Below are 26,013 nucleotides of genomic sequence, written 5' to 3'. Positions count from 1 at the left end.
GGTATGGCCCGGCACAAGCAATCCAGGAGGTTCCTCAATTGTGTGGAAGACAACATCCTTCTGCAAGTAATAGAGGAGCCAGAAAGGCAAGGTGCCAGGCTTGACCTCATGCTCACCAACAGGGAAAGCTCGTTGGAAATGTGACGATCCAGGGCAGCCTTGGTTGTAGCAATCAGGAAATGGTCGAATTCGAGATCCTCAGGACAGTGAGAGGAGCCTGCAGCAAGCTCACTGCCCTGCACTTCAAGAGAGCAGACTTTCGCCTCTTCAGGAGCCTGCTTAGCAAGGTTCCATGGGATATAGCCCTAGGGGGCAGTAGGGCCCAAGAGTGTTGGTTGATATTCAAGGATCACCTGCTACAAGCTCAGGAGTCTTGCATCCCAACTTGAATAAAGTGCAGCAGGAGGGCCAGGAGACCCCCTTGGATGGATAAGGAGCTGCTGAGGAAACTTTGAGGGGAAAAAAGAGGCTTATAAAAGGTGTAAGCAAGGACAGGTGGCCTGGGAAGAATACAGAGATGTTGTCTGGGAAGTTAAAGACCACCTTAGGAAAGCTAAGGCCCAGTTAGAATTAAACTTGGCAAGGGATATTAAGGATAGCAGGAAGGGATTCTGTAGGTACATAGCGAATAAAAGACAGACTAGGGACAATGTGCGCCCTCTCTGGAAACTGGCTACCCTGGTTTTAGAGAAGGCTGAGGTTCTTAATAATTTTTTTGCCTCAGTCTTCACTGGCAAAGGCTCCAACCACACCACCCAAGTCTTGGAAGGCAAGCGCAGGGACTGGGAGAATGAAGACCTTGGGCCCACTGTAGGAGAGGGTCTGGTCTGAGATCTTCTTAAAAACCTGAATGTACACAAGTCCATGGGACCTGATGAAATCCATCCATGGGTCCTGAAGGAGCTGGCAAATGAAGTTCCTAAGCCACTGTCCATGATATTTGAAAAATCATGGCAGTCAGGTGAAGTTCCTGATGACTGGAAAAAAAGGTAATATAATCCCCATTTTCAAGAAGGGGTAAACGTAAGACCCAGGGAACTACAGACCAGTCAGTCTCACCTCTGTGCCTGGCAAAATCTGGGAGCAGATTCTCCTGGAAGGCATGCTAAGGTGTATGAAAAACAACAAGATGCTTGGTGACAGCCAGCATGGCTTCACTAGGGGGAAATCCTGCCTGACCAATTTGGTGGCATTCTATGACGGGGCTACAAAAATGATGGACAGGGGTGGAGCAGTTGACGTCATCTACCTGGACTTGTGCAAAGCGTTTGACACTGTCCCACATGACATCCTTGTCTCTAAATTGGAGAGACATCAATTTGAAAGGTGGACCTCTCGGTGGATAAAGAACTGGCTGGATGGCTGCACTCAAAGAGTTGTGGTCAACGGTTCAGTATCTGGCTGGAGACCAGTAACGAGTCATGTCCTTCACAGAATCACAGAATCCCAAGTGTTGGAAGGGGCCTCGAAAGATCATCTAGTCCACCCCCCCCGCAAGAGCAGGGAAACCTAGAGTACATCACACAGGGACTTGTCCAGGTGGGCCTTGAATATCTCCAACGTAGGAGACTCCACAATCCCCCTGGGCAACCTGTTCCAGTGCTCTGTCACTCTGTGTTGGGACTAATCTTGTTCAACAACTTTGTCAATGTCCTGGGTTCAGCAGTAGCAGTCTTTTTTCTCCTTCATGGTGGCTGGTGCAGTGCTGTGTTTTTGACTTTCAGCCTGGGAGCAGCGCTGAGAACATTGATGGTTTTGGTTGCTGCTTAGTAATGTTTGGTCTGACCAAGGACTTTCTGAGTCTCATGTTCTGCCAGGGAGGAGGGGAAGCCAGGATGAAGTAGAGACAGGACACCTAGCCCAAACTAACCAAAGGGGTATTCCATACCACAGCATGTCATGCCCACTATATAAACTGTGGGTAGTTACCCGGAAGGGCTAGATCACTGCTCGGTTGGGCTAGGTATCGGTCAGTGGGAAGTGAGTGGTTGTCTTCTCTTCCCTTGTTGTTTTCCTTATCATTATTATTATTGGTGGTAGCAGTAGTGTTTTTGTGTTCTACCTTAGTTACTGGACTGTTCTTATCTCAACCTGTGGGAGTTACATTCTTTCGATTCTCCTCCCCATCCCTCTGGGAGCAGGGGGACGAAGGGGGGGGAGTGAGCGAACAGGTGCGTGGTTTCTGAGTGACAGGCTGGGCTTAAACCATGACAGTCAGTGACATGGACAGTGGGATTGAATGCACTCTCAGAAAGTTTGCTGATGACACCAAGCTGTGTGGTTCAGTTGATATGCTAGACGGAAGAAATGCGATCTAGAGGGACCTTGACACACTTGTGAGGTGGGCTGATGCCAGCCTTATGAAGTTTATCCATGCCAAGTGCAAGGTCTTACACCTGGGTCAGGGCAATCTCAGGCACAGCTACAGGTTGGGCAGAGAAGAGATACAGAACAGCCCTGGGGAGAAGGACTTGGGGGTGTTGGTTGACGAGAAAATGAACATCAGCTGGCAATGTGTGCTTGCAGCCCAGAAAGCCAACCGTATCCTGGGCTGCATCAAAAGGAGCGTGACCAGCAGGTTGAAGGAGGTGATCCTGCCTCTCTATTCTGCTCTCATATGACCTCACTTGGAGTATTGTGTACAGTTCTGGTGTTCTCAACATAAAAAGGACATGGAACTGTTGGAACAAGTCCAGAGGAGGGCCACAATGATGATCAGGTGGCTGGAGCACCTCCCATATGAACATGGGCTGAGAAAGTTGGGGCTGTTCAGCCTCGTGAAGGCTGCATGGAGACTTCATAGCAGCCTTCCAGTATCTGAAGGGGGCCTATAGGCATGCTGGTGAGGGACACTTCAGTAGGGACTGTGGTAATAGGACAAGGGATAATGGTTTAAAACTTAAACAGGGGAAGTTTAGATTGGATATAAGAAGGAAGTTCTTTACTGTAGGGTGGTGAGGCACTTGAATGGGTTGCCCAGGGAGGTTGTGAATGCTCCATCCCTGGTGGTGTTCAAGGCCAGATTGGATCAAGTCTTGGGTGACATGGCTTAGTGTGAGGTGTCCCTGCCCATGGCAGGGAGGTTGGAACTAGATGATCTTAAGGTCCTTTCCAATCCTAACTATTCTGTGATTCTATGAGAGACTGAAAAGTCCTCGATCATTTTAAGTGCTACTTAGCAACAACTAAAACTTGTTTATCAGCATTGTTGTCAGACTAACGTCTAAACACAGCACTGTCCCAGCTACTAGGAAGAAAAAAACAACTGTTGTAGCTGAAACTCAGACAGAACTGGAAGATTTTTATAAGGTCTCCTGGGAGCCTTCTCTTTTCCAGGCTGAACAAGTCTATGTCTTTCAGCCTGTCTCCATAGCAGAGGTGTTCCAGTCCTCGGAGCATCCTCGTGGCCTCCTCTGGACTCACTATAACAGCTTTACATCCCTCTTGAGTTATTGCTCCCAAGAGCTGGACGCAGGACTGCAGAGGGGGGGTCTCATGAGAGCAGAGAGGGAGAATCACCTCCATCCACCTGCTCCTGGTCATGCTCTTTTTGATGGAGCCCAGCATATGGTTGGCTTTCTGGGCTGTGAGCATACACTGCCAGCTCATGTTGAGCATTTTATCAGTCAACATCCCCAAGTCCTTCTCTACAGGGCTGCTCTCAGTCTAGTCTCTTGATAGCCTGTAATTGTTCTTGGGATTGCACTGACTCAGGTGCAGGACCTTGCACTTGGCCTGGTTGAATTTCATAAGGTTCACATGAGCCTTTCAAGGTTCCTCTTGATGGCATCCCTTCCCTCCAGCATGTAGACTGCACCACACAGCTTAGTGTCATCAGCAAACTTGCTGAAGATGCATTCAATCCCCATCCATGTCGCCAACAAAGATATTGAACAGTGCTGGTCCCAGTACTGACCCCTGAGGAGCACCACTTACCACCAGTCTCCATTTGGATATCAAGCTGTTGACCACAACAAAGTATAGTGAATTGCTTATCACTAACTACTTCATACTTGGGCTTAAGCAAATACCAAGCATTTGCTGTGCATTTGAAATGTCTTCAACCAGGAGCTGATCACACTTTTATCTGTGAAAGCACAATCTGTAAGAGAGCAATATCCTAGGAAGGGTACAACCTTAGAGCACTGCACACCCTCCAAGCCTATACCTTCAGCTCACTGGCCAAAGAAACCACAGGTTTTATTATAATCCAAGTGAAATGATTAGGGACAGTCTTTATAAGACACTGAATGTGAGTGGCTGGTTTGAAAGTCATCTTGCTGGTAAGTGAATGCTTCTGAGTCTGTTGTGGCACCACCTGGCTCATGTGGAAGCTAGCCTGAATCAGAATTAATTCTCTCAGGGCAGAGGACCATTGCAGACCTCATTTTCTTGCAGCATGTGAAAGGACAAGTGTTAAAATATATAGCAGATGCTGAGTCTTATCACTCAGGGCACTACTGGAAGCTCTTGAATGCTGCAGTAGAGCCAAATGTGTCCCTAATCATAGGGGAAAGATGGCTTTTTGGGAGCTTAAATGAGTGTTGGGTGCTGCCTGGTGAAGAGCATTTAAACCCAAGCAGTAACTGCTGGGTCATGGATGTCAGTGATTTATCCCAGTGGGCTGGTTTCCTGCTTTGCAGTTTGAGGAACTGAGTCCTTTCTTCTGTTCTTATGTGGGTTGCTGTGGGTCTGACAGTGCGGACAACCCTGCCAGGCTGACTGCCAGCAGTAGCAGCAGGGTGTGTAGTAGTGGCTGCAGTCAAAGATGCATCCACTGTGGCTGTGGATGTTTGGAGCAAAGCATATGAAGGGTGGTTGACTTTCTCATTGTTGATGAGTTTTTTTGTTTGTTTTACAGGTGTTTCTGTGACCTCAAGTAACACAGGTGTACTTGATATCAGTGGCTCAGTTTATAACAAGACTCAGGTGACTAATACTGGACCTTCCTCTGTAGCCTGAGGCCAGGCTAATGGCTGCCTCTGTGGAGCACTGCTGGCTAGGACCATTCCCAGGCCAGTTGGTCAGCAGGCTGTGGCATTTCTTACATTGGCTCTGCTGTTAGAGAAGTCTCATCCTCTGTCTCACTGCTTCTGCCATGTCAGTTCCTGATGGCAGCTGCTGGCATAGGTGTAGTGTTCTATGCTGCTCCACACGTGCTGTATTCTGGGTGCAAATGAAGTGTGATGGCAGGCAAAATGGTATCTTGGGCTGCATTAGGCAAAGGACTAATGTTTTTCATCAAAATAGTGCCCAAAGCAGCTGAATTGGGAAGCTGGGTTGAGCTCTAGCAAGGGGAAGGAAAATCTCATTGCAAATTCTTGTGTTTTTGTTGGGCCTCTCTGGGTAGGCTGAATAATTCTGGGCTGAGCCCATGCAATGTGTGAAGGGCTGATTTCAGGCAGCTGCTGCCATCCCATGTCCTGCTGAGTAAAAAAGAGGTCAGTGAAAAAAGGAGCATAATAGTTATGGAAATAAAAATAAAATATTGGAGGCATTAGTACAGAAGTATAGGTGAGAACAGAAGCTGAAACTCATCCGCTGAAGTGCTCGCAGGTGTGACTTTGCTTGCTCATGGGATTGGTGAAAAGTTCAGGTCATTTGTGTTTGGGCCACTCTTGTTCTTGTCTGGTCACTGTGGGGCTGCTCACACCAGTCTCTGATGCTGTCCCCTTCACTTCCCATGCAGATATTTGACAAGCAGGGATTCCATGCTGGCACACCGTCTCCTTTCAGCCTGCCTTCTGCTTTCGGATCGACTGGGCCCCTGAACCCTGGTGCTGCCCCAGGTTATGCTCCAGCCCCATTTCTCCATATCCTGCCTGCACATCAGCAGCCTCATTCCCAGATGCTGCATCACCATCTTCAACAAGATGGGCAGGTGAGTTGGCCCATTCCACATCTACAGTGTGTCCAAGGGCAGATTGCTCCCACCCACATCCCAGCAGGGACTTGGGGGTATTTGCTGATGTCTGGTTTTTGCTTTGCTCATTGGGAAAGGGCCTTGACTATGATTGCAGACTATTGACCATCTTGGGGAGGGAACCTCATGAAATTCAACAAGGGGAAGTGCAAAGTCCTGCACCTGGGAAGGAATAGCCCCATGCACCAGTATATGCTGGGGCCCAAAGCAGTTTGGTAGAAAAGGCCCTGGGCATCCTGGTGGACACCAAGTTGACTATGAGACCAACAATATGCCATTGCTGCAAAGAAGGACAAAGACATCCTGGGCTGCATTAGGCAAAGTACTACCAGCAGGTCAAAGAAGGTCATCCTACCCCTCTGCTTAGCACTGGTGAGGTCACACCTGGAGTCATGTGTCCAGTTCTGGGCTCCTCAGTACAAGAGATACATGGATGTATTTAAGAGACAAACAAAGGGCCACAAGGATGGTGAAGTGACTGGATCGTCTTTCCTATGAGGAAAGGTTGAGAGAGCTGGGACTGCTCAGCTTGCAGAAAAGAAGGCTCAGGGGGATCTTAGCAATCTATATAAATACCTGAAGGAAGAGTGTGAAGGGAATGGAGCCAGGCTCTTTTCAGTGGTGCCCAGTGACAGGACCAGATGCAAAGGACTATTGTGGTTTAAGCCCAGCCAGCAACTAAGTACCATGCACCCACCTGTGGTGGGATGGGGGAAGAGAATAACTCTAACAATAGGGAACAATGAAAAAGGAGAAATAAAAATTCAGGAAACCAATTGATGCACAATACAATTGCTCACCACCTGCAGACGGATACCCAGCCTGACCTGAGCAATGACTGATCCCTTCCAGGTGACTCCCCCCAGTTTATATACTGGGCATGACGTGCTCTGGTATGGAATACCCCTTTGGTTAGTTTGGGTCAGGTGTTCTGTCTCTGCTTCCTCCTGACTTCCCCTCCTCCCTGGCAGAGCATGAGTCTCAAAAAGTCCTTGGTCAGGGTAAGTGCTACTGAGCAACAACTAAAACATTGGTCTGTTACCATCATTCTTCTTGGACTAAAGCTAAAAGACAGCACTGCACCAGCTGCTAGGAAGAAAAACAGCTGTTACAGCTGAACCCAGGACAGTATCCACCGCTTATTCCATAACAGTTACATCATGCTCAAATCCCACATTTTCTGATATACCATCAACTTTTCTGTCTCTTGAGATACATAAACACACATGTCACTCCTTTAGTGTATGTGCCATCCCTAGAAGAGTTGGTTGAGTTCATTCAGTCCATGACATTGGGCACCATTTGTAGTAACAGTCCTTCAGTGCAGGAGAGATGATGTGTGGTGTTGGATTATTGCATGCTAAAGCCAGTTCTTATTTTATCACCACTGCACTCATCCAGATTATCAAAATTCATTCTGTGTTAATGCGATGATTGAAAGGGAGTCGGGGTTAGGCCTCCAAGTCCAGTGCAGTGATGGGCATCTAGCTACCATAGAAGTATATAGCAGGCAACAGCATGCAATTAAATTCACTGGCTGTTTTCACCAAAAATTAAATCCCCTTGAGGTACACACTATACTCTCCCATCTTCCTGCATTACCTACCAAGTGCACCCAGGTCCTTGAGCAAAAGCAATCCCATGAATGGGTTGGCCTTTACCTGAAGCAGGAATAACCTAGACTGTCTTCCCCAGCAAATTCTTTATGCGCACCACAGGATTTATCCCCCTCTACAGTATGTAAAAGTTCTGACTGGGCTGGCCCAGCCCTGTTGCAGATCCCCTAGTGTTGACTAACCAGATGGCTTTTGGTAAATGTGTATCCCAGTGTTTGAAAGTCCTACCACCCACTGCTCTCAGTGTAATTTTCGAACAGCCCATTGTCTCATTTGATTTTTGCAGAGGCTGGTGTGTGATAGGGGATGTGCTATACCCACTCAATGTCATGGTCTTTGGCCCAAGTGTCTATAAGGTTGTTCTGGAAATGAGTCCCATTGTCTGACTCAATTCTCTCTGGGGTGCTGTGTCGCCAAAAGACTTGTTTCTCAAGGCCCAGGATAGTGTTGTGGGCAGTGGCGTGGGGCACAGTTTACGTTTCCAGCCATGCAGTGGATGCTTCCACCATGGTGAGCACATGGTGCTTGCCTTGGTGGGTTGGTGGGAATGTGATACAATCAATCTGCCAGGCCTCCCCATATTTGTACTTGAGCCGTTGTCCTCCATACCAGAGAGACTTTAACTGCTTGGCTTGCTTAATTGCAGCACATATTTCACATTTGTGAATAACTTGGGCAATAGTGTCCATTGTTAAGTCTACCCCTTGATCATGAGTCCATCTATATGTTGCATCTCTGCCTTGGGTGCCATGCGCCCACTGGGCTAAAAATAATTCACCCTTATATTGCCAATCTACATGCACATGAGCCACTTCAGTCTTAGCATCTTTATCCACCTGTTGGTGTTCTTATGTTCCTCAGTGGCCCGACTCTTAGGCACATGAGCATCTATGTGGTGTACCTTCACCACCATGTTCTGCACCTGGGCAGCAATATCTTGCCACAGCACAGCAGCCCATATGGGTTTACCTCTGTGTTGCCAGTTACTCTGCTTCTATTGCTGCAACCACCCCCACAGGGTGTTTGCTACCATCCATGAGTCAGGATAAAAGTACTGGCCATTTTTCTTGTTCAGCAATGTCCAAGGCCAGCTGGATGGCTTTCACCTCTATAAAGTGACTTGACTCACCTTCTCCTTCAGCAGTTTCTGTAACTTGTAGGGGACTCCATGTAGCTGCCTTCCATCTCCAATGCTTATCACTTCTCACTTTCTGACATTTTATTGTATAGTGAGTCCTCTGAAGCAGCTCGACCCCCTTCATAAGCTGCCAGTATCTCTTTATTCAGTTGGGAGTATAGCCGGCCTCAGATCCTCTGTATCCCCAACTCCAAAAACCAAGGGGTCAACCTAGAGTCTCCCCTGGAACTTTCTGCCATAGAATCCAGATAGGACCATTCTCCCTGGCTGTGGTGTAAAGAATATTTTTCACATCTCGCCCAGTCCGAACTGGTCCAAACTCTCATTTAATTTGTTCACAGGCTTGTTGTTGCTCATGGCCCCATTTGAAATAATTTTTTCGTCTGCGTTATGTGATAAAGATGGGCTACAATCAGACTGTAATTTTGGATGCGCATTTTCCAGAACCCCACAACACCTAAGAAAGCTTGTGTTTCTTATTATTTGGTGGAGACATTGCTGTTATCTTGTTGATCACATCTGTGGGGATATAGTGACTTCCGTCTTGCCATTTGATTTCCAAAAATTGAATCTCCTGTACAGGTCCCTTGACCTTACTCATTTTAAGGCAAAACCGCCCTTCAGAAGGATTTGGATTTTCCTCCCTTTCTCAAAACTATTATCACCCCACACAATAATGTCATCGATGTATTGCAGATGATCTGGAGCTTGCCCTTGTTCCAGTGCAATCTGGATCAGTCCATGGCACATGGCTGTGTTTCTACTCACTCCTGGGGTAGTTGATTCCAAGTATACTGGATACCCCTCCAAGTAAAAGTGAACTGTGGCCTGCATTCTGCTGCCAAATGAATTGAGAAAAATGCATTGGCAATATCAGTTGTGATATCCCACTTAGCTGTCTTTGACTCCAGTTCATATTGAAGTTCTAGCATGTCCAGTACAGCAGCACTCAATGGTGGTGTGACTTCATTCAGGCCGTGATAGGCTACTATTAGTCTCCACTTTCCATTAGACTTTCACACTGGCCATATTGGGCTATTAAAGGGTGTGCAGGTCCTGCTGATCACTCCTTGTTTCTCCAGTCTATGGATCATTGTATGGATGTGAATCAGGGAGTCTCGGTTGGTGTGATATTGCTGCCAGTGCACTGTTGTGGTTGCAATTGGCACTTGTTGTTCTTCGACCTTCAGCAACCCAACAATAGAAGGATCCCCTGAGAGACCAGGCAAGGTGGACAGCTGCTTAATTTCCTCTATTTCCAAGGCAGCTATACCAAAAGCCCATTGGTACCCTTTTGGGTCCTTGGAATATCCTTTCCTAAGGTAGTCTATGCCAAGGATGCATGGAGCCTCTGGACCAGTCACAATGGGGTGCTTTTGCCGCTCCTTCCCAGTCAGGCTGATTTCAGCCTCCAGTAGAGTCAATTCTTGGGATCCTCCTGTCACTCCAGAAATACAAATGGGTTCTACCCCTTGATAGCCTGATGGCATTAGTGTACACTGTGCACTGGTGTCTACTAGAGCCTTATAGTCCTGTGGCTTTGACATGCCAAGCCACCTGATCCACAGTTGTTTTTCCTTGCAATTCACGTACCTGTGCGTATAGGATTGAGGTGGGTTTTCCATCCCACTTCTTCTCCATGATTCCACAGATGATGCACTCACCTGGAAGACAGCTGATATCTTTTCACGTATTCCACAGATCAGTCAAGGATAAGGATTAAGTGGTTACCTCTGGTTCTGCCTGCTCTTCCTGTTCTGATGATGGTCCTGGTTCTTCCTCCTTCACTGAAAGAATTGTTTTTCATTTCCATTTCCTCTTGCTGACAGGGGCAGCTGATACTGACACAGGTTGGTTCTCTGGTTCAGTTATATCACTCATCACTGAGGGCTGAGTCATTATTCTTCTTGTTTGAGGTTGAATAGTATAGTACTGGTCACAGGAATTAAAACAGCTGCAGTGCTTGTCCCCAGATTTTCAATAGCCACCATACTTGCTTCTGGGGTTTGAGTGGCTGCAGTGCTTGTTATGGGGATAAAATTTACTACGGTGCCTGTTGCCAGAGTCTGAGTAGCCGTGGTACTAGTCATAAGAGTTTGAGTAGCTACAGTGCTTGTTGCAGAGTTTGGAGTGGCTCCAATGCTTGTTGCTGGGGTTTGAGTAGCTCTAGTGCTTGCTACTGGGATTTGAGTAGTTATAGTGTGTGTCACTGGGGTTGAAGTAGGTGCAATCCTTGTTGCCGGGGTTTGAGTAGCTCTAGTGCTTGCTACTGGGATATGAGTAGTTATAGTGTGTGTCACTGGGGTTGAAGTAGGTGCAATCCTTGTTGCCAGAGTTTGAGTAGTCACAGTGCTTGTCACTTGAGTCTGAGTCCCTCTCCTTCAAGATGCAGTGCTTCTCACAGGGGTTGGAGTTGCCACATGTAGCCGTTTAACCCTAAGCAAGGTCTGAACCATATACAACAACATGCTGGTGCCTAGCAAAAGAACCAGCCTGGTTTCAAGGGTATTCAAAGGATATTCAAAATCTTTAAAATTCTCAGATACTACTGTAATTATCCTGGAGGAGAAGGATATTGGAAGGAAGGAAAGCAGGCAGGCTGGCTGAAGATGTTCCTGTTACATGTTGGCTCTCTGAGGAGAAAAGCTGAAGGCATAATTATCAGTAGTTCCCACCAAATGGCTCCTGAGAGACAAAGGTGATGACAATATGAGTACACATACCAAATTAGTCTCATGTTCAGTGATTCTGTCATATCATAACCCAGCACTACAAAGTACAACAACATGATAGCAGACTGGAGAACAGAAATTTCCCTCTGAACATCAGGAAACACTTTTTTACTGTGATGGTGATCAAGCACTGGCACAGTTTGCCTAGGAGGTTGTGGAGTCTCCATCTTTGGAGCTGTTAGGACATAGTCCTGGACAACTGGCTCTAGGCTTGAGCAGAGGAACTGAACTAGATGACCTCTAGAGGTCCCTACCAGCCTCTGCCAGTCTGTGATTCTGTGAAGAGGCCATCTTCATGTGTGGTGTGGAGAGATGGGCTTTGAGGTCTGAAGCAGAGGCAGGTGCTGCTGTCCCCTGGCTGCAACAGGAAAGCAGGATGTGAGCACTTGTACTGTAATTCTGGGGGTAAAAAAATCAAGCATCCCCTTACAGTTTACATATCAACCCTGATTTGGTTTCACTGGCCCATTCATTTCCTTTCCTCACTATATTGTGCTTGAATCTGTCTTGGGGGGGGTGGGGCAGCAGGATGGTGTGTCCCTGTGTTCCTGCTTGGTGTCTCTATGGCTATCTTACATTGCAAGATGCAGAGATATCGCAGAGCAGAAATTGATGTGTTTTGGGGGGGGGCATCGCTGTGTCAGGTCTGTCCCTGGGGGTGGTAGCTCTTTTGCTGGTGTACAGACAGGCTTGTCTTCCTGGGAGCCCTGGTGGTATAGCAGCTGATGCCCATGTCTCCTTCCTTTCCAATTTCTAGGGTGGATCTGGCCAACGTAACCAACCCAGCACCATGCAGCAAAAGTCTCAGGCTACCAAAACTACCTATGGAGCTTCTCCATACTGGACAACCTAAATCCAGAACTGGGGAGGAGGGAGAGAATGGAAGGAGAGAAGGAAAAAAAAAAGAGAAAATGAAAAAAAGCTGAAGCCCATTCCTGGAATTATTAGGAGAAGTAGTAACTACTCAGCCAAATGCCTGTGTGGGGAGAGCTGCAGCCATCCGGCCATCCATCCTCTGAGTTGCTGTTGTATGTAATATATTTATGTATGTATTTCTAATAGAGCCTGGTTTCTTTTCTTTGTAGGAAAACTAATTATTATTTTTCCTTCTGTATCAGAGCATCCTTCATTGTTTTTGCTTTTAAGCTTTATAACTGTTGAAGACAAACTGTTGGGTTTTTTGGGTGGTTTTTTCTTTTCTTTTTTTTGAGCTAAAGCCTATTTATTTAATGCAGCTCTAAATTCAGGCAAATAAGGAGGCCTACTGCCCCCCTCCCAAAAAAAAATCAAAACATCAAGATGTGTCCTGTTACTTTGATTTCTGTCCACAGCCTCCAATCTAGTTATTACTTTAAAGAGAGGGGAAAAAAGGGGAAAAAAAAGTTTAAAAAAAGTTTTGTGGGCCTTCCCCTTTCTTTTGTCTCCTCCTGCTGTGGAAGATGAAGTCTTGTGGGCAGTTTGCTCACTGTAACCCTGAGCTGTAGCCTCATCTTCTTATTGAAAAATTGAAAAATAAAGAAAAGAAAAAAAAAAGGAAAGGCTTTCCCTGTTTGGTTGGGGTTTGTTTGTCGATTGGGTGGCTTCACTAGCAAGAGATTTCAGATTGCTCAGTGGATCCTGGAACTTCCTTTGCACCTTTAGAGGCAAAAACTATGTAGCAGTTTCTTAAATAAAAGCATAAGTTATGTCTTATGCCTTTCTTTGCCCTGAGTCACATCACCCAGGAAGGCCAGAGCTACTGGATGGTCACTTCACCTGTCCATCCCCACTTTTTTTTTTAAACAAGACTCTGGAGGCAACTCCTGGTCTTGCAGTGAATGGTTTTGGAGTTTCATTTTGTTTTAGCCCTTCCTCCACCTAATAAAGATTGAAGCATATCGCTGGTATTTGTCTGCATTTTCAAAGGTTTCAGGAGCTCAGCCTGTCCATTTCTACCTGCCTAGAGAGTAACAGCAGCAGCTGGGTCTGAAGGGGATGCCAAATACTGACAAAGGTGAGTGCACCTCAGTGCTGAGAGCTCAGAGGCACCTGCAGCAGGGATTGGATCCTGGTCATAAGCATCATATCTCTGGCATTGTGCTCTGAGTCCCTGTGGAGCAGCTGGGATAGGTAAGGAGGCAGCACAGCTGCAGCATTACCCTCTCTTGCTTTGGTCATGGCATGGTCTCCACCAGGAGCAAGGTGAAGGCTCCTGAGGGGTGGCTCCTGCTCTAGGCCCATCTTCCTGAACATCCTTGCCCCTCATAGCAGAGAGGGATAGGTAAATGTGAAGCCATGTTGTATCCATGCCACAGGTGAGGGTCTTCTTTGCACTTCCTAATTCTGTGGGATGCACTTGCCAGAAGTCAGTGTGTCACTCAGCTTTCCTCCTCCCCTCTGAGCAGCACAACATGAACTGCACTGGCCTTCCTCTGCTCTAGCTCAAGTTTTGATAATGGTCAAGCCACCAGCTCTGTCCCACTTCCACCAGCTTTAGGGAATGAATGTCAAGGAGGGCAAATGCTTCTGCAGGCTCAAGACTAAGAGCTTGTAGAAGGGTTGCACCAACAGCTGAGACCAAGCAACAGCCCCTAATTTACCTGTGGTCAGAGCTGCCATTTGAAAAACATCCCACAACCCCAAAAAGCCATCTTCAGACATTTTTTTGTTTATAGAACTCCACTGCTGCCCCACAGGTATAGGTGAGTCCTTGCTTGTCTGTTAGGGTCCAGAAGCTGTTGGAAGTGGCAAAAGGTAACAGATGAAAGTTGGTGCTAGTGCACAGCAGCCCCTTAAGTAGCTGCAAGGGAGATGTCTTCACAAAGATGTCAGCTAATGTTTCATTGCTGGCCCCAGCTGCACAATTTCCAGCCTCAGCAGATGCTGTGGGTACAAAAGGGCAACACTTCCACATATGGAGGTGATGCCCTCTGGCACATATGGAGGTATTGCCCTCTGGCATCCTCCTTTTTTCTCCAGCGCAAGACAGCAAAGGCAACTCCAGCATCTTCCCCCCTTACTCTGGGGCCCTGACTGCAGTCAGCTACAGGTAGTCTCTCCTCTCCAGGCAAGACAAAACAAGATATTTTCCCTTTTCCCTACACTGTTGGTTCCAGCAGGGCTCTTCTGCAGCCATTTCCTCACTAATCCCCTGTTCTACCAGTGATGGCAGAGCCAAGGTTGCTCAGCTGCACTCAGCCATCAAGGAAAGGGGGAAAAAAACCCAAAACAACCCAAACACAACCAACATGTGGCAGCCAGGTTTACCCAGTGCAGGGCAGGCTCAAGAGCTTGTCCTGGCTTTGGTACCACACCTGGATTAAGAAGCTACTGGTAGCTCTGGGCAGCCTGGTGTTGTAGAAGCCAAGCAAGAGATACAAGCTAGCCTGATCCAATCAGATGACCCAGGCAGCACCATCTCTCTTCATCCCATTCCTCAATATAGATACTCATCTAGGAATGCAGCTCTGAAATTCCATCACTATTCTTCAAGCACAAAGCCACTCAGGCCACAACCACATTTGACTCAGCAGTTGCTGCCCTCCAAGCAATTTCAAGTGCAGTAAGTGCAACTCCTGTACATGCGTCCTGCTGGTTTTAGCTTGACTGCAGCAGCAAGGCACTGCAAAAGCAAACTTTTCCACTTGCACATGCTTCCTCTGCTGTGCTTCTGCCCTGCCAGGGAACCAGCCATCAGCAGCACCCCAGCCTCATGGCAGCAGCAGCAACTTTACCCCAAGTCCTGCATCACTGCTGCAGTCATGACACCATGAACCATCTTCTCCTTGCTCTCCCCTTTGCTGACTTAAGAAGACTAAATATAACAACAAAGCCCATGGCCTTTTGCCTGTTCAGGCATGTAACTGTTAATCGGAAGCTTTATTTTCCAATGACCTTATAGATATTTATGTATAGGCATTGCTACTGGAGCAGCAATGAACTTGTAAAGAGCTGTTATTCAAAGCTTTAAATAAACAATGCAAATAAACCAGCTCAATTAACAGTGAAGTAGCAGTCCAGGAATATCTTAATTTCACATTTTTATTAGTAGACAGATGTGCAAAAAAGACAAAAGATAACTATTGAAGGGGAAGACAACACAAAAAACTGCATCAGTTAATTCTTTCTGGTAAGTTATACTAAAAAAGCCCACAACAACCCATCTGTGCTTTCAGCTAAGAAAAACTACTAAGAAATCTAGTGTATGCTGCTGGCTTCAGAATAGGTGGAAACTGCATTTGAAGGGGAATACAGATCAGGTAAACATTTTTCCACAGGTTCTTAAATACCCTTAAACCCCTTGTATTTCAGTAAACAACAAAAAACCAGCAGGTCAACAAGCAATGACACTGCACAGGACAGTGGGGAAGACAAATTACTCTGCTAATGGAGTAGCTCACAAAATAGGTTGTCTTGAAAAAAAAGGGTAACAGAAGAGTCATGATAATGCATCTTACACTACCAAGCTTGAAAATTCAAGTTACTGGTGAGTATTCAGTGAGGACAGTGAAAAATACAAGGGCAAACCTGGAAGATGCAGTATCATTTCAAACCAAGTCATCAGCACAGCCAGCATTGCCATACTCCGTTCCTTCACTCCCCAAATCTGGAGGCTGGCCTCTACCCCAATGTGGCCCGAGACCAGTCCTGCAGCCAGGTGCACTGGGGCCCATTTGCAAACACTGACATTGCCCTAAATGCCAGTTCCCTGAGTCAGTGCTTGTTAGAAGGACAAACTGAATTAGCCCATGTGGGACACTTCAAGAGGGGTCCAGCTGCCTCCCTAGGTAACATGCAAACAGAAGGGTAGACCATCACAGGGAGCACTGGGGGGGGGGGGGGGGGGGGGGGGGGGGGGGGGAGGAAACAAGGTATCCAGAGCTCAGGTGGCCTTTACTCTGCAAGAGGTAGAGGGATGTACCACCAGCACACCCTGGGGTATAGGAGCAGGGGCTGCCCCTGCAGCAGCAAATCCCAGTCAAGCAAAATTCTGAAAACACATCTGCCCTGCTCACTTCTGAACCCCACCAGTTTTTCTTCCTGCTTCTCCCTCTAGGCAGTACACTTTATTCTGTGATCAGATGTATCTTGGGGTAAGGACCAGGACAAGAATGAGCAAGTGCAAAGTTTACTCCCACCAAAGCACCCCTTGAGGGCCTGCAGCTGGTGACATACCAAGGAAAACCCTGAGATATACAAAGGGGAGGCATAAGCAAATGCTCAAACCTGCAGTTCTTATCATGGTAACTGCCTCTGTACCTGTAGGAATGGAGGCTCTTGCTCAAGCAGGGCCAGCATTTCAGATCTGCTCCTGGAGGTGCCAGGGCTCAGTGTAGGAGGGCAGGGCTGGCTGCTGATCAAGGGGTCATGCAAAAGATGAATTCAAGTCACTGCACCACAGCCAAATGAGAGCACACTGCAACAGGGTGAAGGTGTTGAACTGAGGAAGAGGGTTCTGCAGACATAAGCATGCAGGATCCCCACTGCCCACAAGGGAAAGCCCTAAACTCTGAGAAGACCTCCCCAAAACATGCAGGAGACTGAGCTTGGTGCACCAACTGAAGCATGCTGCTAAATAGCCTGTCAAAACTTGTCCTTCCTACAGCCTGAAAGCAGTGCAGTCTCCTCACCTGTGGTGCTGTACACACCCATGCCCCAGCCAGCCAGGCACACATCCATACTCTGCCCCAGCAGCCACAGCCTAGGTAGGCATCAAAGGCAGCTTTGACTTTTGCCAACCCCACAGAGCTATAGCAGGACTGCATTTAACAACATGTGACCTACATAACCAACAGAAAGAAGGCTCAGGCCAGCACTGGACTTGGGCTGCAGGAAGCAAGAGCTGCTAGTGAGCACTGGGGCAGGAGGTTATCAGTCTCTCCCACTACCAAAAAACAAGTTTGGGATGAAAGCTGGCCCACTGGGCAACAGGATGCACTTCTGTTTTCCTCCCTCGGGAGAGGGGCAGCTGGCAGCAGATCTCAGCAGCATGGCTAAACTGAGCTTTTCCAATCTCAACTTAGTCAAAGTAAATAAATAAATAAATAAACAAATAAATAGCAATCCAGGGCTCAGTTGTACAGACATGAAGTGTTAAGTGTTTATTTTAGAGTTCATATCACAAACCTTTTTCAGGGACAAACTGATGATTGTGCCCTCTGGGGCTCCAGGGGCCAGCTAGTTCCTAACTTCTTAAGCAGTCTGAAAAGGAATACTGTACCTTTCAGTGACATCCCATTAAGCTCAACACACAGTAGCTTTATACTCTTTAACCAACTACCTTATAAAGGAAAAGCCACCATGACAAGACTAAATGAATGTACACATGTTATTATTGTAAATGGAGCAGCTAAACCATGGCCGTTTGCTTTGTATGGATTTTAGTTCCCAGGTAAATGCAGCACTTGAGCTCCTGAAAACCAACGGGTTTGTTCCAGCTTTAAATACATTAAACATCTCAATGTAAGACTGTATTTAATTCAAGAATCTAAACACAAGCAAACCTGTTTTGCTGTAAGCATTTCATAGAGAAGTGAAAAAAGAAGTTTCTTTTTAAAAAATAAATCATAATACAGTGATGAAAGGGTTAAGAATGCAAGAATTAAAACATTCTGTAAAGGGTTTAAGAGGTCCATAAAAAAAAGGAGCAAACAGCCATACAACAGGAGACAGGGGTTTTTTGACACATCACAGCCACGCCCACACCCCCCACCCCACTCCCCATCTGGTTTTGCTGTACTGCTGCTAGGTTACCGCTGCTCTCTTCTGGCCTGAGTCATCAGGGCAGTACAGGGGCATAGAGGGAGCAGGTCACGACTCCTCATTGCCAGAATCATCATCATCATAACAGTCGGCATCCTCCTCGTCCTCGTCGTCAATATCGTCATCATACAAGTCGTCATAAAGCAAATCTGAACTGTTGTCATTGGAAGGCACTTTAGTTTTAATGCAGTACTCTGCCAGTGTAGTGGGGACCTTCACGCCATCCTTTTCTGCCTCAACTTTAGTAGCCAAAACCTGTTTCCTGCAGGGAGGAGGGCACAACAGTGTGAGCAGAGCCATGTGCTGGCAGCATGGCTCAACTCCCCACCTCCTGGCCAGCCCCAGCCCTCCTGACACCTCAGTCAGAGGAACTGACATTTGGCTGAAGCAGTACAAGCAGCATTAGAAAGAGATTTAGTTGCCACAGCCCCAGGCTTAGGAGCACTCCTTAGGAGCACTCCAAGGGTGCTCTTAGCAACATATGAAATCAGTTATTCTAAAGGATTCCACATTAGTGACCTGCTAAGAGGCCAGAGCAAATTTCAGTACATTTGTTACAGAAGGTATAGTTAGTGCCCTGGGTTCAGCAGTAGCAGTCTTTTTTCTCCTTCTTAGTAGCTGGTGCAGCGCTGTGTTTTTGACTTTCGGCCTGGGAACAGCGCTAATAACACAGATGTTTTTAGTTACTGCTCAAATGTTTAGTCTGACCAAGCACTCTCCGAGTCTCATGCTCTGCTAGAGAGGAAGGGAAGCCGGGAGGAAGCAGACAGGACACCTAACCCAAACTGACCAAAGAAGTATTCCATACCACAGCATATCATGCCCAGGATGTAACTGAGAGTTACCCTGAAGGGCTAGTTCACTGCAGGGTTGGACTAAGTATTGGTCAGTGCTCGGTCGGGCTGGGTATTATCTGGGTATTATCGGTAGGCAGGTAGTACTGTCTTCTCTTCCCTTATTATTTCCTTTATCATTATTATTATTGGTGGTAGCAGTAGTGATTTGTGTTATACCTTAGTTACTAAACTGTCCTTATCTCCGCCTGTGGGAGTTACATTCTTTCGATTCTCCTTCCCATCCCTCCGGGAGTGGGGGGAAGAAGGGGGGGGGGGGGGGGGGGGGGGGGGGGGGGAGGGGAGCGAGCAAGACTGCGCGACTGACTGGGTTTTAAAACACGACAGTTATGGATTTGCTAAGGTGACTTATTAAGGTAGGTTCAGAGATACCATCCACAGCTACCCTCTACCACTGATTACACCAACATGCTCAAGATTGAAATTCCCACAAGAATTTGGCAGCTCATGACTCAGTGGGAAAGTCTCCCTAACACATCTTGTCCACTGGCCTAAGGGGACCAATCGTTCTGTGACACCCAGCTAGTGGAGGCAATGCAGATGTGGTCTTGCCCTAGGCAAGCATGACAGCAGTCCCACTGCAATATGGGCTGCCCATCTGCCACTCCACAGCAACCGTGGCTCAAGTTTATGTGATCTCCCTACAGCACCTGATGAACCATGAACTTCTCAAAGTACAATCAAGACTGAACAGTGCTTCTAACTAATTAAACCCAGCTTTGCAAGAGCTTGCCAAATTCTGCTGATATTCCTTCAAATTGGAGGGACAAGATGATAATTCATGAGTGCATTAAGCAAAAAATTAGTAGGATGAAGTCAGTTTGAATCAACCCAAGCAATGCAAGCAGTTCTCAGAGTCAAGTGGGGACTTCAAATTGCTCTTTTTCAGACTGAATTGTCATGATGCTCTGCAAAACTTATTTGCTGCCAGTAAATCCCAGTTGAAGACAGATTGACCTGGTCCTCCTGCCCCAGAAGTTTGCAACACTTGTGAGCTGAAAATACTAAAAGGGATTTTAACTATCCCAATATTTGCTGGAAGACTCACACAGCCAATCATTCACAGTCTAGGAGGCTCCTCCAGGGCACTGATGATAACTTCTTAATGCAAATGGTGGACAAACCAACTAGCAGACGAGCGCTGCTGGATCTAGTACTCACCAACAAGGAGAGTCTGGCTGAAGTGGTAATGGTCGATGGCAGCCTTGGCTGCAATGACCATGAGATGGTGGAGTTTAGGACCCTGTGTGGGAGGAATAGAATACCTAGCAAGGCCACAGTTCTGGATTTCCGAAGGGCCAACTTTGGCCTCTCCAATCAACTGCTAAGAGAAGTCTCATGGGAAAGGGTACTAGGTGGCTCAAGATAGTTGATCAGCATTCAAAGACCACTTCTTCCAAGCTCAGGATCAGAGCGTCCCAATGGGTAGGAAATCAAGTAAGGGAGCTAGGAGACCAGCGTGGTTAAACAAGGAGCTGCTGGGCAAACTCAAGTGGAAAAGGAGAATCTATGGATTATGGAAAGAGGGGCTGGCCACTTGGGAGGAATATAGGACAGTTGTTAGAGGATGTAGGGAGGCAATTAGGACAGCTAAGGCCTCCTTGGAACTTAATCTTGCAAGTCGGGTTAAGGACAATAGAAAGGGCTTCTTCAAATACATAGCAAATAAAACTAACACAAGAGGCAATATAGTCCCACTGCTGAACGAGGTGGGTGCCTTGGAGACAGAGGATATAAGGAAGGCAGAGGTGTTGAATGCCTTCTTTGCATCTGTCTTTACTCCTGCAGACTCTCCCCAGGGGCCCCAGATCCCTATAGCCCCAGAAGGAATCAGGACAAAGGAGGAGTTTGCTTTGGTAGATGAGGATTGGATTAGGGATCAGCTATGCAATCTGGACGTCTATAAATTGATGGGTCCGGATGGAAGACACCCATGGGTCCTGAGGGAGCTGGCAGAGGTCATTGCTAGGCCACTCTCCATCATGTTTGGTAAGTTGTGGGAAACGGGAGAGATGCCTGAGGATTGGAGGATGGCAAATGTCATGCCAGTCAATAAGAAGGGCAAGGAGGACCCGGGTAATTATAGACCGGTCAGCCTTACCTCCGTCCCTGGAAAGGTGATGGATCAACATATTCTTGAAGCCATCTCTAGGCATATCAAGGATGAGGGGGTCATTAAGAACAGCCAACATGGTTTTATCAGGGGGAAGTCATGTTTGACCAACCTTATAGCCTTCTATGAGGACGTGACTAGGTGGAGGGATGATGGTAGAGCAGTAGATGTGGTTTTTCTTGATTTCAGTAAGGCATTTGATACTGTCTCCCACGGCATCCTCATAGAGAAGCTAAAGAAGTGTGGGCTTGATGATCAGGTAGTGAGGTGGATCAAGAACTGGTTGAAAGGAAGAAGGCAGAGAGTTGTGGTCAATGGCACAGAATCTAGCTGGAGGTCTGTTGTGGAGTCCCTCAGGGGTCAGTGCTGGGACCAGTGCTGTTTAATATTTTCATCAACGACCTGGATGAGGGAACCGAGTGTACCCTCAACAAGTTCACTGATGACACTCAGCTGGGAGGAGTGGCTGACACACCAGAAGGCTGTGTTGCCATTCAGCGAGACCTGGACAGGCTGGAGAGTTGGGTGAGGAGAAACTTGATGAAATTCAACAAGGGCAAGTGTAGAGTCTTGCATCTGGGGAAGAACAACCCCATGTACCAGTACAGGTTGGGGGTTGACCTGCTGGAAAGTAGTGAAGGGGAAAGGGACCTGAGGGTCCTGGTGGATAGGAGGATGACCATGAGCCAGCAATGTGCCCTTTTGACCAAGAAGGCAAATGGCATCCTAGGGTGCATTAGAAAGGGTGTGGTTAGTAGGGCAAGAGAGGTTCTCCTCCCCCTCTGTTCTGCCTTGGTGAGGCCGCATCTGGAATACTGCATCCAGTTCTGGGCCCCTCAGTTCAAGAAGGACAGGGAATTGCTTGAAAGAGTCCAGCGCAGAGCCACAAAGATGATGGAGTGGAACATCTCCCTTATGAGGAGAGGCTGAGGGAGCTGGATCTCTTTAGCTTTGAGGAGACTGAGGGGTGACCTCATCAGTGTTTACAAATATGTAAAGGGTGATTGTCAGGATGATGGAACTAGTGTTTTTTCAGTGATATCCAGTGATAGGACAAGGGGCAGTGGGTGTAAACTGGAGCATAGGAGGTTCCGTGTGAACATCAGGAAGAACTTCTTTACTGTGAGAGTGACAGAGCACTGGAACAGGTTGCCCAGGGGGGTTGTGGAGTCTCCTATGTTGGAGATATTCAAGGCCTGCCTGGAGAAGTTCCTGTGTGATGTACTCTAGGTTACCCTGCTTTTGCAGGGGGATTGGACTAGATGATCTTTTGAGGTCCCTTCCAACCCTTGGGATTCTGTGATTCTGTGACCAGAAGCGTAGAGTTTGAATAAGACTATAAAATTCATTTTGAAAGGAGCAACCACAGCAAGAAGCTGGTTTCAGCAAATTCTGCAAGCAACCTGTTTCATAGAATTAAAACCAGGAGGCCAGTAGTACAGCATCACACATGACAAGTCTTACCTTATGATTTCAGCATATTCTTTGTCTTTTCCTTTACTGTCCCTCCATTTCCTGAACATGACTGATGCATCCACATTGGCAGGAGAGAATGTGTTGGGCTCATTAAGCAAAGAGATCACACTCAGTAAGATAGTCCTGAAAAAAGTAACCACAACAGCAGTCAGATCTAACACATTCACAGATTCTGGATGCCATCTTCTTTAGGTGATGCATCAGAAACTTGTTTAAAGTAAAAACTTAAATTATGGATAATTAAGGATACCTAAGGATAACAGTTGATGTGATAACAGATATTTATGAACTTCAGATCCTGGACATCTGTGTAGGGAGGTAACACAATACAAACCTCAATGACCTGATCTGACAATAGACTATCATGCTTGTGATAGGGTAGTAGCAGGCAAAGCTTGCATTAGACCAGAATTCAATTTGTCCACACCACCCATGAATAGTGCAGGGTTGCAAACCTGCTTGGTCAGCATGTTCCTCATTACATTTGGCTTCCCAGCAGAAAGTGAGGCTCTTTGCCTACCCCATGTAGGCTTCGGGTCGTAGTAGTCCTCCCATTGGATGAGGCTGCACTGCCTTCCCTGCCCCACAGCATGTTAAGGTATTGGAGCTGTGGTCTCTCCGCAGCCTGTGTGCCACTAAAGCTGCTCACAGGGAGTGGAGTCGCCACATGTAGCTATTTAACCATAAGCAAGATCTGAACCATATACAACAACATGCTGGTGCCTTGCGAAAAAAACACCCTGGTTTCAAGGGTATTCAAAGGATATTCAAAATCTTCAAAAGTCTCAGATACTACTGTAATTATCCTGGAGGAGAAGAAGGATATTGGAAGGAAGGAAGGGGGAAGGAAGGAATGAAGGCAGAAAGGAAGGATGGAAGCTGTAGGAAGATGTTCCTGTTACAGGTTGGCTCTCTGAGGAGAAAAGGCCAAGGGGGTAATCATTAATAGTTCTTACCAAATGGCTCCCGAGGGACAAAGGTGACAATACCGAGTACACATACCAGATTAGTCTCATGAAGAGAATCAAAAGAATGGAAATCCCATAGGTTGAGATAAGAACAGTTTAATAACTAAAATAAAGTACAATATAGTGATAATACAAAGGAAATCAACAATACCAATAATGATAATAACAGTAAAGGGAAAAAAGAAGAAATGAAACCTCAGATACCCCAAGTGATGTACAATACAACTGCTCACCACCCACTGACCAATACCCAGCACAACCCGAGCAGTAATTGGTCCCTTCTGGGTAACTCCCCTCAGTTTATATACTGGGCATGACGTGTTGTGGTATGGAATACCCTTTTGGCTAGTTTCGGTCAGGTGTCCTGTCTGCTCCCTCCCGGTTTCTTGTGCCCCTCTTCATTGGCAGAACATGAGAGACTGAAAAGTCCTTGATCGGGATTTGACAAGACCAAAACCAGTCACACATAGTTGAACTTTATTGTGAAAACATCCTTAGCATCAAATGCAAAATGCACCAGGCTGGATGCAGACTAACTCTTTCCAGTACAGTCATGGATCTGTTTCTCCCTCAGACGAGGTTGTTTCATTCAAGTTGTTTGCATGAAGAGTGGGGATTTCAAGCCCACCTTCTGTTTTCTTACATCCCCCCACCCCATTCTGAGGAAGAGCATGCTCCTCAGTTGCCAAGCCACTTTAAGTGTTTATGGTGCTCTTGTCTCCACAGTGAGTCCCTTTACATCCCTTTATCAGAAGAGAAGCCAGTAGACGCTCAAGGAAGCAGACCTGCCAAGTACCTTTTTCTCTCCACATAGCAACAGAAGGCTCAGACATGAATTGAATCTAAACAAAACCAGACATTACAGAGTGGATCCCATACTCCCATGGATTTTTTTTTTGTTCCAGCTACTATCTACATTGTAGCTTCTCAGTTCCACCTTTAGAGGTACCTACATATTTGTCCTAGAAAATTTTTACTCTCCAGTACAAATTAAGAGGTTTCGGCTTAGGCTGTACTGACAGTAATGTTGTAACTGGCCAATTTCTGCAACCAGCTCAACGCAATACAGCACCCAAAAAAGTCAACAAAAATAGGCATCATCAGGAAACAAAGCAATAGTAAGACAGGGCATCAACTAAAAAACACTAGTTCCATCATCCTGACAATCACCCTTTACATATTTGTAAACACTGATGAGGTCACCCCTCAGTCTCCTCAAAGCTAAAGAGATCCAGCTCCCTCAGCCTCTCCTCATAAGGGAGATGTTCCACTCCATCATCTTTGTGGCTCTGCGCTGGACTCTTTCAAGCAATTCCCTGTCCTTCTTGAACTGAGGGGCCCAGAACTGGACGCAGTATTCCAGATGCGGCCTCACCAAGGCAGAACAGAGGGGGAGGAGAACCTCTCTTGCCCTACTAACCACACCCTTTCTAATGCACCCTAGGATGCCATTTGCCTTCTTGGTCAAAAGGGCACATTGCTGGCTCATGGTCATCCTCCTATCCACCAGGACCCTCAGGTCCCTTTCCCCTTCACTACTTTCCAGCAGGTCAACCCCCAACCTGTACTGGTACATGGGGTTGTTCTTCCCCAGATGCAAGACTCTACACTTGCCCTTGTTGAATTTCATCAAGTTTCTCCTCACCCAACTCTCCAGCCTGTCCAGGTCTCGCTGAATGGCAACACAGCCTTCTGGTGTGTCAGCCACTCCTCCCAGCTGAGTGTCATCAGTGAACTTGTTGAGGGTACAGGCAGGAGGCCTTTTGGTCTTCATTAGTACTAGAACAATGCCCCACTAGTTCAAACCCAGCTACAACCCCCTCTCACTTTGAATCTAACCTGAAGCTCTGTGAGTGAGCTCTGCTAACTCTTGTCCTAGTACCCTTTTTCCCCTGAGGGACAGGGTCTAAAAAACTATCCTTTCCCACAAATGAAACAATAGATTGATAGTCCTCCCTAGTCCACCATCCTTCAAGCCCTAGCATGTTTCTCTTAGCTTGTCCCTAACAGGCTCAGTTAAATCCCCTCCCCCCATCATATCTAGTTTAAACCCCTGTTAATAAGGCCTTCTAACTCCTGCCCCAAAACCCTTTTCCCTCTCTGGGACTGGTGTATCCCACCTGCCACCAGCAAACCAGGTGTCTCATACAGCAGACCATGATTGAAAAACCCAAAACCCTGCCTTTGGCATCAGTCACACAGCCATACATTAATCTGCAGATTCTTCCTATTTATCTCTTCACCCTTGCTTGTAACAGATATTGAGGCAAACACGACTTGCGCTCCAGACCCTTTAACCAGCTGTCCCAGGGCTCTGAAGTCTCTCTTCATTGTCCTTGCCCTCCTTGTAATAATTCCATCACTGCCAACCTGAAAAACCAGCAGCAGATAGTAGTCAGAGGGCTGCACCAGATCAGAGAGTTTCTTTTTAACATCTCTAATCTGAGCCCCT

General features: G+C 46.9%; 2 protein-coding genes across 11 annotated transcripts in view; one reads left to right on the top strand and one right to left on the bottom strand.

Moving 5' to 3' along the window:
* The window catches only part of LOC117438277 (ubiquitin-associated protein 2-like), a 128,350-nt gene extending 115,064 nt beyond the window's left edge, over window positions 1-13,286 (top strand). For 9 of the 10 annotated variants that reach the window (XM_034073803.1, XM_034073799.1, XM_034073798.1 and 6 more), the window contains 3 exons: window positions 4,862-4,929; window positions 5,690-5,881; window positions 12,167-13,286. In XM_034073803.1, the coding sequence (XP_033929694.1) occupies window positions 4,862-4,929; window positions 5,690-5,881; window positions 12,167-12,262 (356 nt within the window). In that variant the 3' untranslated portion in view covers window positions 12,263-13,286. Of the gene's footprint in view, window positions 1-4,861; window positions 4,930-5,689; window positions 5,882-12,166 lie in introns of those variants that run through there. The other variant, XR_004550682.1, reaches the window with a different exon arrangement.
* A 4,173-nt stretch (window positions 13,287-17,459) lies between these two features.
* LOC117438276 (ubiquitin-conjugating enzyme E2 R2-like) overlaps window positions 17,460-26,013 on the bottom strand; it is a 78,645-nt gene continuing 70,091 nt past the window's right edge. The window contains exons 4-5 of the mRNA XM_034073797.1: window positions 22,582-22,716; window positions 17,460-18,412 (exon numbers count right to left, since the gene is read on the bottom strand). Of these exons, the coding sequence (XP_033929688.1) occupies window positions 18,199-18,412; window positions 22,582-22,716 (349 nt within the window). The 3' untranslated portion in view covers window positions 17,460-18,198. The remainder of the gene's footprint in view (window positions 18,413-22,581; window positions 22,717-26,013) is intronic.

This window comes from Melopsittacus undulatus, assembly GCF_012275295.1.
Source record: "Melopsittacus undulatus isolate bMelUnd1 chromosome W unlocalized genomic scaffold, bMelUnd1.mat.Z SUPER_W_unloc_4, whole genome shotgun sequence".
NCBI classification, from domain to species: Eukaryota; Metazoa; Chordata; class Aves; order Psittaciformes; family Psittaculidae; genus Melopsittacus; species Melopsittacus undulatus.
The sequence above is the reverse complement of the archived record's forward strand: the minus strand, read 5'-3'. Positions and strand labels throughout refer to the sequence as shown.